The sequence below is a fragment of the Dipteris shenzhenensis genome, chromosome 7 (genome assembly GCF_047967505.1).
Source record: "Dipteris shenzhenensis isolate YYH24624 ecotype China chromosome 7, Dip_SZ_1.0, whole genome shotgun sequence".
NCBI lineage: Eukaryota > Viridiplantae > Streptophyta > Polypodiopsida > Gleicheniales > Dipteridaceae > Dipteris > Dipteris shenzhenensis.
This window is the reverse complement of record NC_141602.1, coordinates 25,642,561-25,657,772: the sequence shown is the minus strand read 5'-3', so window position 1 is coordinate 25,657,772 and position 15,212 is coordinate 25,642,561. Positions and strand designations below refer to the sequence as shown.

The 15,212-nt window shown below is 41.5% G+C and overlaps 1 protein-coding gene across 1 annotated transcript; it reads left to right on the top strand.

Moving 5' to 3' along the window:
- The first annotated feature begins 10,539 nt into the window (after positions 1-10,539).
- On the top strand, positions 10,540-14,397 carry LOC147900149 (12-oxophytodienoate reductase 3-like). The gene is made up of 6 exons (XM_087376591.1): positions 10,540-10,631; positions 10,811-10,955; positions 11,110-11,230; positions 11,337-11,522; positions 11,646-12,237; positions 14,367-14,397. The coding sequence occupies exons 1-6, from the start codon at positions 10,543-10,545 to the stop codon at positions 14,395-14,397; spliced, it is 1,164 nt and encodes a 387-aa protein (XP_087232717.1). The 5' UTR covers positions 10,540-10,542.
- The last annotated feature ends 815 nt before the right edge of the window (positions 14,398-15,212 follow it).

The following is a 15,212-nucleotide window of genomic DNA, read 5'->3' as shown; positions in this document are numbered from 1 at the left end:
TCCTCATGGATGCTTTGTTGAGGATATGAAAAATAACGGTCGCTTGATAGCAAAAGGAAAGAAGAAGGGCAGGATGTTTACGTTGGATGCGGACATGCCTGAATTGAGTGCAGCAATGTTTGCACATGGGACCGGTGTAGTTGCAAATATTGATATCTAGCATATACACATTGGTCATGTTAATATACAGCGACTTAAATCAATGCAAGCCCAAAATATTGTTGCAAGATTGCCTAAATTCAAGGTTGCAGAAATGCATAAGGTTTGTGAAGCTATCAATTTGGAAAACAGGTAAGGAAACCATTTCCTAGGCATGTTCAAGAGAGTAAAAAGCCATTGGAATTAATCCACTCTGATGTATGGACTACTAAAGCTGCATCTATTGGAGGCTGTCACTATGTTGTCACTTTTATTGATGACTTCAGCAGAAAATTTTGGGTGTATTTTATGAAAAAGAAAAGTGAAGTGTTTGGGCACTTCAAAGCTTTTAAAGCTATGGTTGAAAAAGAAATAGGCCTGCATATAAAATGCCTAAGGTCAGATGGAGGGGGAGAGTACCTCTCAAATGAGTTTGCAAGGTTCTTGCAGGAGCATGGCATAAAGCAGCAATATTCATGCAGTCATACCCCACAACAAAATGGACTTGCAGAAAGGAAAAATAGGCATATTGGAGAGGTATCTCGGGCCATGCTAAATGAGAAAGATCTACCAGATTATTATTGTATTATTGGGCTGAAGCAGTTGCTACAGCAATTTACATAATGAACAGGACTCCCACTGCAGCAATACATGGCATGATGCTAGAGGAGATGTATACTGGTAGGAAACCAGACATTTCTCATTCAAAAATTTTTGGTTGCATTGCCTATGTTCATGTGCCAGATGAGTTGAGGTCCAAGTTGGATCCAAAAGCTGAGAAGTGCATCTTTATTGGTTATTCTCTGTAGCAGAAAGGGTATAGATGCTATAACCCTTCTACTCGTAAGTTTATAGTGAGCAGAGATGTTGTTTTTGATGAGATGAGCAGCTAGTATAAACCAGTAAATGTGATGATTGATGTAGATGCACAAAATGGTAATGTTGCATAGAATTCAATGCAGCAGTCACAAAATATCAGTGGACCTGCAGTGTCCTCTAGCAGTGGTTCACATACTTCACCATGGATAGGCAGATTGAGATCAAGAGAATCTCCTCAAAGCAATGTAGATAATAGTGGTACGCAGGTATCACGAAAAGGAAAAGAGAAGGTAGATCAGCCCATGTTTAATGTGAATGCAGGTCACTCTTATGTGGATGGTGAATCCAGTGGCTCAGAACAGAGCATTGATGATGAGTTGGGTATTCCTTCTGTTGTTACACCTAGAGTAAGGAAGACCCGGGATGTTTTGAGAGCACCTGGAAGTGAGCCTATTTTGCGCAGGTCTACCAGAGCTAGGTATCCTGTGGATAGGCTAAAATATGATGGATTTACAGCCATTCACTATGCCTATATGGTCAAAGTGATACAGGAACCAGAACCCACTTCTTTTGAACAAGCCATGGGAAATGAAAAATGGGAGAAAGCCATGGATGAAGAAATGGATGCCTTGGAAGCAAATGCTACATGGGAATTGGTGCCTTTGCCTAAAAACAAGAATGCAATTGGCTGTAAGTGGGTTTATAAGATCAAGCACAATGCAGATGGTTCTGTGAATAAATACAAGGTAAGATTAGTTGTCAAGGGGTATGCACAGACATATGGCATTGATTATGAAGAAACATTCAGTCCGGTTGCAAGGATGGCAACTGTAAGAGCAGTCATTGCTATGGCTGCATCAAAGGGATGGTCTTTACATCAGATGGATGTAAAGAATGCCTTCTTGTATGGTGATGTGCAAGAAGAGGTCTTTATGGAGCAGCCAGCAGGTTATGTTCATGCTATTCATCCTGAGTTTGTTTGCAGGTTGAAGAAAGCCTTGTATGGCTTGAAGCAAGCACCTAGAGCATGGTCTGATAAGATAGGACAATATCTTGTCACTATTGGCTTTAAGATTTCCAAGGCAGATTTCTCACTCTATGTGAGAAAAATAGAGAAAGGGATTATGCTGCTTGTCATTTATGTTGATGATTTGATCATCACAGGTGATAGTGATGAAGATATCCTTCATGTGAAAATGCTATTGAAGCAGAAGTTTGAGATGAAGGATTTGGGAGAGCTACGTTATTTCTTGGGCATTGAGGTGATTAGATCACCAAGTGGGATACAGCCCTTGCATAGGCAGTATGGATTGGACATGCTGTCCAAATATGGGATGACAGGCTGTAAGCCTATTTAAGTTCCTTTGGAGCAGAATGTGAAGCTAAGCACAGATGCAGGTGAGCTTCTGGAAGACCCTACTATGTACAGATGCATAGTAGGAAGTTTGATTTATATGACTATTACCAGGCCAGATTTAAGCTATGCTATTGGATTGGTAAGTCAGTTTATGCAGGCTCCAAGGAAACCACATTTGGATGCGGCTAGACGCATACTCAGGTATGTGAAGTCCACATTGCAGTATGGACTATTTTATGAGGCTGGGGTTCAGATACAGTTGCATGGATACACTGATGCTGATTGGGCTGGTAGTACTTCTGATAGACGATCTACCAATGGATATGTGTTCTCCTTTGGGAGTGCTGCAGTCACCTGGAGCAGCAAGAAACAGCCTACAGTTGCCTTGTCGAGCACAGAGGCTGAGTACAAGGGTGCAGCAATGGCTGCATGTGAGGTAGCTTGGTTGCATAAGCTACTTTATGATATGCATCGGTCTACAAATGGGCCAGTTGTCATTTATTGTGACAACATGAGCAGTATACACTTAGCAAATAACCCAGTCTATCATGCTAGAACAAAGCACATTGAGGTGCATTATCACTATGTGCAGGAGAAGGTTTTACTAGGTCTTATTGATCTAGTTTATGTCAGCACAGAAGATCAAGTAGCTGACATATTCACGAAGGCATTGGGCGCAGAGAAGCTGCGCAAGTTCAGAGACGTGCTTGGTGTGCAAGAATTGGGATTGAGCTCGAGGGGGACTGTTGAGATATCGAGCTCCACTCGTGATATGCCAGGGTGACTATTGTGAATTTATGTCACCGACTTGTTAGCTGCAGATGCGGTTGGTACACCGCCCACGAATAATAGCTGGATGACAGCTATCCTTATCTACTCTAGTTCGTGGCTCAGTTAGTATGCCACCTTAGTTAGTTGAGTTTGGTTTGAGACCCACATATAGGGTTCTTCTATTTCTTTGTACTAGAGTTCTTTTGGCTTTCACAACTAAGAAGAGGAAAACTGTTTTCAGCCTCCACCTGTGTGTGTATTCCCCCATTGTGCATGTGAGAAAGCCGCAAGTGAGACTCCTTCCCTCTCTCCCACTATCTTCATAGTGGACAGCAGGAGATCAGTGACAGGTTACTATTTCTCACTTGGATCTGGAGTTGTGTCATGGGTCAGCAAAAAGCAACCCATAGTTGTTCTTTCTTCTACAGAGGCCGAGTACAAATCTGCATGCTTTGCTTCTTGCGAGGCAATGTGGTTGAGGAGGATTTGGGGGACATGGGTGCAGTGCAAAACAAGCCTACACAGTTATCATGTGACAATCAAAGTTGCATGGTGATTGCAAAGAACCCGGTGTTCCACGCTCGCACAAAACACATTGAGATTCAATATCACTTTGTATGTGAGCTCATCATGGATGGAGAGGTCGACTTGGTGTAGTGTCTGATTACAGAGAATGCTGTAGACATCTTCACGAAGGCTCTTGGAAGAGACTTGCTAGAGAGGCATCTTCATTGACTTGGCATTGGGCCAAAAAAGTAAGTTCACTTGCGGCTGGACATTGAGGGGGGGTGTTAGATATCAATGCTCCACTCTCATGTAACTATGCGGGAACTAGCTAACTCTACTTGTAAGCCCCCCATATGAGGAGAAGGCATTTGAGTAGCTCGGTTATCTGGTAGGTCCTAGTTTGGACACCAGATGGGGGCCATGTGTGGCCTGATGGCTGGACAGCTTCAGATAGAGTTGGCACATTGCCAACTAGGCTACATGCAAGTGCAGGAAGGCATCCCTTGACTGACTGTACTGAGGGTTGATAGAGCATTTCCTGGGGCATCCCACTCGGGTTGCGGGGCCCATTTGGAGCCTCAGATGATCCCGAACGGATAACCGTAGGTTAGTTGTTCTGTTTTGCGCACCGGTTCTATCATATGGTTGGTGGCCTATTTTGGGACTGACCCCTTGTCGACCGTTTTGGGCGAACTCGGTCACCCAATTGAGCCTAACCGACTACGACTGGTGGCTATATAAGAGCAAGCTCGTGAAGCCCATTTCATCACTGGCTATAGCAACCGTGATTCCTTAGCATCCAGCCTCCGTCTTCTATTATTTCCAGCACGCCATCGAAGCTTCTTTCACAGGAGTGCACGGTTGGGAGGCAGTGCCATCTATTGTATTAGTTCTATAGTAATCAAATTTTTGATTCTCCATACTATCTTATTTTCTCTCTTGCGTACGAGATCCTATTATCTGTTGAGCATAGACATTGTATTATTTTCTTACACATACAAGGTGACTACTGGAATGACACCATTTTGTTTGGTATATGGGTGTGAAGCTGTGGTTCCAATGGAGTTCATTGTTCCAAGTCTTCGAACAGTAGTTGAATGCAGATTGTCTCCAGAAGAGTCAGTTCATCATAGGATCCAATAGTTACTAAAGTTGGAAGAAGATCGGGTTGTTAGCTCATACAATTTAGATGTGATCCAGAAGCAGAGACAAGCATGGGTCAATAGGAATATCAAATTTAAGGTGTTTCAGAAGGGGGATTTGGTATTGATGTTTAATTCTAAATTGGGCCCTCGTCGTGGTAAACTAAAGTTGAGATATAATGGTCCCTACAAGATTGTTGAAGTCTTAGGAGAGGGAACCTTCAAATTGGAGGAAATGTATGGGAATGCAATTCCGAAATGAGTGAATGGATATCGATTGAAACCATATCATGCTCCAACACTTTCTGTGGAGGTTGTGGTAGAGGTTTCAGTGGTGCAGTTCATGGTGGCAAAGTTGTGTTCAATTGGCTGCTTTGGAGGTCCGAAGATCCGAAGTTCCAAAGAGATCCGAGATCCGAATGCAGAGCTATGATTTGAGATCCAAAATTCCAAAGCGGCGCGAGATCTGAATGCGGAGTTGTGCTTCAAATTTTAAAGTTTCGAATGCATTAGTAGTACTATCTTTACTATTGGCGACATTTCATGCATATCGATGATGATTCTTCATGCCCAAGGCAGGGGGAGGCTGATGCAATGTTCGGCATGGTTGGTTTGTCTAGTCTGATTACGATTAGTAACATCTCATCATTATAAAAATTCTCTTCAGTTTGAGTTGACGTGTGTGGGGTTTAGCTATTTGGTCCTTGCCAGTATCAATTTTCTTTGACTTCTGTTCGAAGTTGTGTTCAAGCCAATATTTCCTAGAGGATGTCCATTGTGAGTGTGGATCTTCATAACGAAGGAGAGCTCCCAAGGTCGTGTCTAGAGCTTGATCTGCTATCGGCCACGGCAAGTGAACAGATGGCCCCAAAATTGAAAGTAGCACCTGTGCGATGCAGTAAGAGGGTGAAAATGGAGGTGAAGCTGCCAGAGGAGGATTTGCTAGATGTTTCAAAAGATTTAGAAACAAAGTCAAATGAACCTCCGAAAAAGCAAACGTTGAAGAAGCAGTAGATACTTGAGAGTCCACTGGTTTTTCAACAATCCAAGGTATTTCTCAATTTGATGGTGAGAAAGAAGAAGATCAAGTTGTATGACTTTGCATGCTTACCATGGCAACTGTGGTGGGATAATCCTGAAGTTTTGAGTCAGCTGCAGACATTGCAGTGCACAGCGGGAGAAATTTCTTTGGGAGTTAGAATGAGTTAGAATAACACTAGAGTTGATAGCTATAGTTTTTCATCTACCATACTATGAGGAAGAGATTCAACTAGACAAGTGTTCGGATGATGTAATGATGGCAGAGTTTGGGAATCCTTATTCATCTAAGAATTTTGGTTCATAGAGCGACTGGTTCTGTTGGTTTGCAATGACTATATGGCAAAGGAAAATTATGCTTATCTAGCGGCAGCAGAGCAAGGGGAGAAGGTGTCGTGGGCTACACTGTTGTGCACAAAGCTGTTGCACGAAATTTCTAAAAAGCAAGTTCGCACCCCGAGTCAATTTTCAAGAATTGCTCCTTATGTCACAGCCTTATTTAGTCATGTTACTCCTAAAAAGGGAAAAACTCTATCTCACAACAAGGAGAAGGGCAAGTAGTTGTTTGGTGATGCAGATGAGATTATCAATAATACAATTGATGATTTGGTGCAAGCCAAATACACTTATCAACAACAATCAGTAGAGATGGTGATTGGTAAATCACTATCTTCAGCTTTATGGAATACACCTATTGTGAGCAAGGAGAAGCTGCTACATAAAGATCAACCAGTTAAGAAGTCAAAGATTTGGGTAAGAAAGGGAGCTATGATGGATTTAAAGAAAAACTAGCCATGTCTGAGGACCAGAGCATGCAGGGTGTCACTACAAGGCACATGCCTATTTCCGACGAAAATACTGACCTTTTTTGGACTAAAAGTTTTTTTTGAATGAGCGCAAAGGTCGGCATTTACGTCGCTATATAAGTGTCACTATATAGCAACACTGGTAAACGTCGCTATATAGTGACACTGGTAAACATCGCTATATAGCGACGATTAATAAAAGCTTTAAAAAACATTAGTGGGGCTAAATAGGGCCACAGCAAGGCCTATTTTGCCCCACTAATGATTTTTTTTAGTAATTACAAAAGAATGTTTTTTGTTACAAAATTATCCTTGTGAAAAGGGTGATACAAAATTGCTCAAACAAGCTGAGTGACAGAAGCATATACATGTCAAAGATATACAACATTGTTTGTTACAAAATTACCCTTTCGAAAAGGGTGATACATAATCGCTCAAACGAGCTGACATACGAAAGCATATACATGGCGAAGTATATGCAAACTACTACTAAAACAACAACTACTATTGCTCATCCGAATCCTCGTCCTCGTCCTCATTGCACTGGCTTGATCCCTGGCCCTCGTAAGCTACACCTCAGATCCCTGGCCCTCGTGAGCTACACCTGATCCTTGGCCCTCGTTGAAGCCATGTAAGCCTAATTCCTCATCATCACCCGCTCACCTCCGCTGATGGGACGTTTGAGCTTTGATTCTAAGAGTGAAACCATATTTATTCGAAATTAGATTGGAACTTAAAGAATAAAACAGTTTAAAAAGTGAGATTACAAGTAGGAGTAGACTTATACCGTGTGAGCAGCCACCTTAACCCAATTGATCGTCACTCCCAGCGCCTCCTACTCAATAAACCATGTCTTTGTTCCTACGCGAAACCCACGTCTCATCTCTATGTATGTGGGAAGGCGTGTTGAGAGTTGTGGTGCCATGAGCACATGTAGACCAAAGGTATGAGTAAAGGGAAAGGTGCCACATGGCATGGAGGAGATATCCCACATGTGACCGAGCAAATGGATGTAAGTACCCTCACCTATAAAAGGGAGGTTCATTTGAAGTAATATCAATCAAGCACTTTGCACTATCTCAAGATTCTCTTTATGAGTCCAAGCTAATCTATCTTGGAACCTAATTGACTGAGGTACACGTCATGAGCACTCTCTTCATCATGTTTCCACACAGGTTCCATCCACCTTAGAGTGCTCCATAGATCCTGAGGCACACATGTTTTGTCATGGTATCAAAGCATAGGTTTAGCTTTCCTAGTTTAGCTCATTAGTAGTTTACTAGGATTGCTCCCATTCCTAGATTAGTTGTAGGCACACCTTAGGAACTCATGTTTTTCTCCTAGGTTAGTTTTAGTTGTAGATTGAGTACAAATTTCCGTCCCTTGAGAGAGAAATTTCCGTCCACTTTGAGAAAATTTCCGTATATATTTTTGTTCATCGCTTGAGTTCTTTGTAAGGATTTCTCTTCATTCCATTGAGAGATTGTGAGTGATACTTTGAGATGAAATATAGGGAGAGTTTGAGAGTTATTCCGAGAGAATTCCAAGAATTCCTTCTTCTCCGATTGAGAAATAAAGCCTGGGAAAGTTTGAGAAAAGGGGAGATAGAGCTTGTTACTTCATCTAATCCAACTATGACTCTAAGCAACAGACAGCTACAGGCCTCCACGAACTATGATGACGGACTCCACTCAACAACGCCTAGCGAGCACACGCCTTAGCAGACATGACTCTTGCTCACAGCAGTGCTACAGCGTCAACGGACAGCCTAGACCTTCGCCCTTTCTCAAGCTTCTGCCTCCAGCCAATGACTCGGGTTCTCCTTATGCCAGTCAACGGATCTCCAAGCGGACCATCAAAGCTTCAGTCACGATCTGCAGCTCACATGTGGGGTGGGCTATGCAATGGTAACCATCCCTTCAATGAGTGCCCCTGCCTTAGGTCAAGACAAGCCCTCTACTACATCCACTACTACAGATGGGGAAACCATGACACGGTTCAATGAGATTCCCGAGGATTCTACCCCAACCGATGTACCAAGCAAGATCTCTCCCTCTAGCCCTGACAGCCCCACCCAAGCCTATGAACTCGGGATAGTGAACTCGGGATAGTATAGGACACAACAGGCTCCCTTACTGCCACCAATACTAGGCCCCCAACCTCCCTCACCCCATATAACCCCCGTAAGCCAAGTATTGGTAGAAGAATTGCCCAATGATTGGAAGGCAACAGAACAAGACCACGATCATCCTGACTATTACCCTTACAAGGAAGAAAGTGGCACCCTAAGTCACTACCTCTTACATGAGCATCAACAAATCCTAGTGTTCCAGACAACTCCCATGAAGACAACACTTGTGATGCGAAGGACTCCGATCCAATATTATAATTGCCAGGGTCTGCATAGGGCAAATGAAATCATTATGTTGTTTTTGTTAATTATGTTCAATGTTTGAGAGCATGAGGGACAATTACTCAAGATGTAAATTTATTCCATGTGTATTATATAATTATATGGATGCCTAATGATGCGACTCTTTAGAAATAATAAATGTGGTCATGAAAATATAATTATTATTATAATTTGGATTGTTGAGAATGAAGCAAAGCAAGAGGCAAGAAAGAGCATTGAAAAAAACATTTCTCCTTTTTTGTTGCAAAAAAAAATACACATTAAAAGCATCCGCATAGTATCCAAAATGTAACATGTACAAAAAACATGCAAATGTAAATGAATTTTAGTCTTAAAAATTCGAAATAAATGCAATGATGAAGGATTTGAAGCCAAGTCTTCAAGCATGTAGGCAATATCTACAATGCAATGTGCACACTAAAAAAAGATTTGGAGCCAGATATTCCATTGACTTTTGGTGATATGTTGTACCTAATGATTATACTAACTTTAATCATGAATGCTTGTTTCAAAATTAAGGCCATGCATGTTTGTTTCAGAATTCATGCTTTCAACAAATTCATGTTTCTACAAAATTCATGTTTTTCACAAATTCATGCCATACATGTTTGTTTCAAAATTCATTTTTTTAAGACCCCAAAATTGTTAATGCGAAAAAAAGTGGGACTTGGGATTTTCCCATTTTTCCTAATACGGTCTTTTGGGGACTATAAAAGGGAGCTCTATTATTGACGAGAAAATTGTGCTGTAGTGAGAGGATTGGTTCAACTCTTTTAACCTTGCAAAGTGCAAAAGTTATAAATTTTGTAATAAGCCTCAGGGTCAGTTCTCAAGCTTGAGTGCAATCATATGTATTATCAATGAGGTGGTGTTATTGAATGTGTGGCATTTTAGAATACAAGGTGGTGGAAGAGTCAACTTCACAATAATCAATAGTAATTGGATAACCTAGGCTAGAGTAGAAAGGATTTAATGCTTTAGAATATTTTAACTACTTCTCATTCAGCTGGATGTTGGTGCTCTTATGTCCATTTAGTCTCCTTACTTTATGGAAACAACACCATCAACAAGTCTTTTACACTTCTTTCTTTTGCTTTGCCAGGCAAAACAACATATGATTGGCGCATCCTATAGAACTTGTGCCCAAAAGTGGCATTATGTGAGACATACATCATCTCATGACGTTATCCTTACCATTATATGCGACTCTTTTGTCACAAAAAGAAATACATAGGGTACGACATTTGGTTTGTGGGTTGAAATTTCCGAATTGGTATGGGCAGCATTGAAGGGGCACAAAAGAGAGAGAGAGAGAGAGAGGAATGGGCAGGATTGATGAATGCAAGTCGCATGGCCAAGGAAGCTCTAGTAGCACCTGCCACGTGGTAAAATATCTGCAAGGCTGGCGCGGCGAGAATCTGCCACGTGGCAAGCATAGGAAGTGGCCTCTTTTCTTCTCCAGCAAAAGAGGACCTTCTCCATCGTCAGAGCCAGAGCCAGAGCCATTGAATTTCCATTGGCATTGCCATTGCCACCTCAGATCGCTCCTCGATGTCTACATTCAACAACCACCCCGATCATCCTGTCTCCTCTACCCTCCTCTCGCCTTTCAGAATCGGCCCTTACCTCCTCTCCCACAGGTACCTACCTGCCGCCTGATCTTCGTTCGACTTCCTTTCCTAGTAGTCCCACCTCCATCGACTTTGTTGCTTGATTCGCTCCCTGCCTTTCTCTGCTCGTCCATTTTGCAGCTTGCACCCTTCTCATGTACTGTCAACTTTTCACGTTTTTACTTTGTTCTGTTGTTCCACCCCGTCAGGGTCGTCTTGGCTCCCCTCACTCGTTGCCGTGCTCTCAACCACGTACCTCAACGTGCCCATGTCGACTATTATTCTCAAAGGGCGACTCCCTCTGGCCTGCTCATCACGGAGGCCGTTGCTGTTGCTAAAGAAGGAATTCGGTACGTGACCCTGGATTAGACGTATGTCATGATGTAAATATTGTGTCCTGCGCGCTCACACTGTTAGCCTCTTTCAAGTCATTCTTTCGTTTACGTTTGATGCAGCGCGGGAATCACCCATCTCGAGCAGGGACTGATTTGATTTTGGTGATTTGAAGTTTCCGGGAATTTTTAACGACGAAGAAACTGAGTCGTGGAAGACAATCGTCAGTGCGGTGCATGAAAAGGGCGGTATCATCTTTTGCCAGCTGTGGCACGTTGGTCGCGCTTCTCACACATGTAGGAGAGCATTTTGTTTCGTGTCCTTCGATGCCTCCCCTCTATAATCTGCACTGTTCTTCGTTCATGTAGCATTCAGTTGACGGCCAGTTCCTTTGCTTGTCAGATTATCAACCCCACGGTGAATCTCCTGTTTCTTCAACAAACAACCCGATTCCAGCACCTTGGAAGATTAGAATGCCTGACAACCAGCCAGCTCTCGATTATTCGAGTCCGAGTGCCCTGACGACAACAGAAGTCGCAAAGGTCGTTCAACAGTTCCGCCAAGCAGCTCGCAATGCCGTGGCAGTGGGTAAGAATTAGTAAGAATTTAGAGTATCAATTCGCCTGCACACATGTTATACCAGTTGCAATACTTTCGTCATCTATGTATCCGCATTTATGTTCCTTCCTGACTAGGAATAATTGATTTCAGGATTCGATGGTGTGGAGATACGCGCTGCGCACGGATATCTAATTGATCAGTTTTTTAAAGATAGTATAAATGATCGTAACGATGAGTATGGCGGCTCAATTGAGAACCACTGCAAATTTGGCTTGGAAGTGCTGTGGGCTGTAGTAGACGAAGTAGGAGCTGATAAGACGAGTATTCGGATCTCACCCATCATTGATTATTTAGGTGCAACAGACTTGAATCCCACGGCACTGGGTCTCTATTTGGTAGAGCAACTGAATCAGTCGAACCTTGCATATGTGCATTTCACGGAGCCACGCTACACGTCACAAGGCACGACCGAAACAACCGAAAACTGCCCACAATTCTTAAGAGCTTGCGAACGGCCGGTGATGAGCAGCGGGGGCTACACCAGGGAGTCAGCGATAGAAGCAATAAGAAGCGGGTATGCAGATTTAGTGGCCTATGGGAGGCTCTACATTTCCAATCCCGATTTGCCCATACGATTTGCATTGAATGCAAGCCTTAACAGCTATGATAGGTCGACGTTCTACACGCACGATCAGGTGGAGGGATATACTGATTATTCTGTTCTCGACGTGAAGCAGGTGAAGTTGGGGCTAGACCAAAGTTTTGAGGAGCAAATGCGTCATAGCTACTACGCAAAAAGCCGTTACGCAGAAAGAAGTCGTGAGGATTTCGGCAAGCTTTGGGCAAGTTTGAGCAAATTGTGCTCAAAATTGTCTTAAATTTCCCGAGTCACTTGTCCTATCGAGGGGCACCTTGCCCTAGACCGGTGGGCAATGGGTCCATAGCTGTGGCACTCACATTAAATGTGTATACAGAGCTTTTTGGAAAGATTGAATCCATTCAAAATTCGTCATGGCCTTGGGCTAATTATCTTGCTGTACACACTAGGTAAAATTGACATGATTCATAGCCCCTTATCTATACAAGATGGGGATTTCTTATTTGATAAAATGGAGAAAATTTATTTGTAAATTGGAATAAGGGTGCTAATTTTACCCGTGCTAAGTTTCTTTCTTATTAGCACTATTAGTTCCTCCTCTTTCTTGATTTCAAAATCCAGATGTTTGTGGAAGCCTTCATTCCATCATTCTTCAAATATGAATGGAATCTTGAAGCCCACTTGCATGTCTATGACATTGTATGAAGGAGTTTGGTCATTCCTAGTAAAACCACCCACCTCCTTTTAGATAGCCCTTAACTTTGGTACATTGAATTAGGCCTAGTAATAAATACATTGCATAATATGCAACTAGACACGTCAACAATGCTCATTAGACTCTAGTACCTAGTTTGTACATGAATTTATCTTTGCTTGCATTAGTGGTGAGGGGGTCACTAAGAAATATGTAAGATAGCATGTATAATCAACAAAAGGGTTTTACATTTTTTTGGAGTTACAAAAAATATGCACATCCTTGGGGTTTTCTAATTCAAAAAGTGAAAATTTCATACTTAAGGGATACTTTAATCATCTCAAAAGCTATAGAAGGGGTGTATATAAGTTATAAAAATTCATAGGTAGGGTTTTTCTAAATACGGTCCTTGATCGCATGTGCTATATGGGTTTTTTACATAGTGGCCTCCCTTCGGCATTGGTTGCATGCCATGATGACCGTACTCATTAGATAGTTTTAATTCTTTTGTAAATGGACTAAGTTGTCATTCCTCATCATAACAATGATGCCTTTGGGGCATTGAACTTCTAATTGTAAGCATAGAGAAATAAGCAATAAGACTAATAGCATGTGCATGATGCGTGAGAACACATGCACATGATACATGAGCACATGCACAACATACGCACGTGCATGCATCCATACACACACACTCGCATGCGTGCTCACACATGCACACATGCATGCATGTGCACATGCACATGCATGCATGACATTATTTATCATTTTGTATCGCTTCCTTCTTATGCACCCTTGTAATAGGGCCATAAATATGTGAAAGATGATTGGATTTCTTAATTTAGAATATCAAAACCACTAGTATTCCATTTTTCCTTTTCACGACAAGATATTGGTTGTTTTTTTACAAAAAATCCAATGAAGTTTATGAAGAAAATTAACTTCTAAGTCTAAAAACATCAGTACTAAACAGTTGTGACACTATTATTGATATGGAACAAAAGCAATGGGTTGATATTTACGTTGAATGCTTACCATACATGCACTCAAGAAAAAATTACGAGATAGAATGGTTTTGAGCTCAAATTTTCCTTCTATAAGTTAGTATATTAATTAATTAAGGTGCATCCAAGTAGATGTGCTATAAAGTATACAAATGGACTCTAAATGGATGAGCCCAAAGGGCTATAATATGTATTATAAAAGAGGGGAGAATAATAGGTGAGACGTATGAGAGTAAGTGGTGAGATGTATTACAAAAACCATTCTCACTTGATAATACTAGATGTTGCACCCTACATGTAATACTTAATCTCAGTCATAGTTGGAAATTTGAAAATGCAACGTGAAGATATTGTGATGGAACTTTTGAATAAGATGAAGTTGTAAGAGATGGACTAGCAAAAAATGGATTTAAGATGTATGACCTACAGTTCATGGAGATGATTTTGAGTGCTTGATAGATAAATTTGATAAGTTGATTAGTCTACCTAGATTTAAGAAGAGGATTGATGGAAAGGGAGATGGCAATGGTTATGCTAAAGCTACATTGGTTACATTCATAGTATGGAATTCAAAGGCAAAGGAATGCACAAAATAGTAGGCCTTAGTCTAGGCCTAAGACAAATTAGATCCATAGATTCAATTATGGATGGATCAAGTCCTCATCAAGCCCATATCTGATGTCTTGTTGATGATTATGTTAGCCATCAATATTCCATCTTTGTTATAATGTGTTGATCAAAAGATTCGAGTTGTCTGTGTACACCTCCAGCAAAGAAAAGGGCAACAAGACAAACTTGAGCCATTAGATTGTAGTACCAGATTTGGTGTTACTAACATGACCCTATAATGGAGATCTATTTTTTCAAGTATATACTAGGTAGTGCACATCTCTTGTTCTGCATCATACTACACACTCCATTATGGTGTAGTTTGTGCATTCCCTCCACTGCATCATTCTATTACTATGTCTTTTTTGGTGATTATCCAATCATTTACGAGTCATTTACAAACCCAATAAAACCTTTGGAGATATTCTCTCCATTCTCCGATCAACAAAGACATTTGATTTGACAAGTTAATCAGTCTTTTGCCATAGACTTGATTGATAGTCTAGATCTATTAGAACTCCTCTAATAGCTATTCAAACTACTTCTTCACAAGGTAGGCAAACACTATGTGTTTTATCATCTAGATATTAATGTAACAAAGGACTTGTTAGTTGTTGGTGATGATGTTTTCTATATCATGTGCAAGAGTTTTAAAGTCTTCTTTCATGTGGGCCATGGCATATATACTGTGGAATCATTGAACCCGATGTTGGTATCCCTAAACTCATACCTCACACAAGTCAGTTGCTTAATAGGTGGTAGACCATAGACCATGTCCCCCCTCAAGCATTTGCATGGGCTTGACGTGAAGA

Excerpts from the sequence above, each read along its gene's own strand:
- LOC147900149 (XM_087376591.1), top strand. The coding sequence starts at position 10,543 with ATGTCTACATTCAACAACCACCCCGATCATCCTGTCTCCTCTACCCTC. Across the intron at positions 11,523-11,645 it reads TCGCAATGCCGTGGCAGTGG|GATTCGATGGTGTGGAGATA; the intron begins GTAAGAATTAGT and ends AATTGATTTCAG. Across the intron at positions 12,238-14,366 it reads CTCGACGTGAAGCAGGTGAA|GCAAAGGAATGCACAAAATA; the intron begins GTTGGGGCTAGA and ends TGGAATTCAAAG.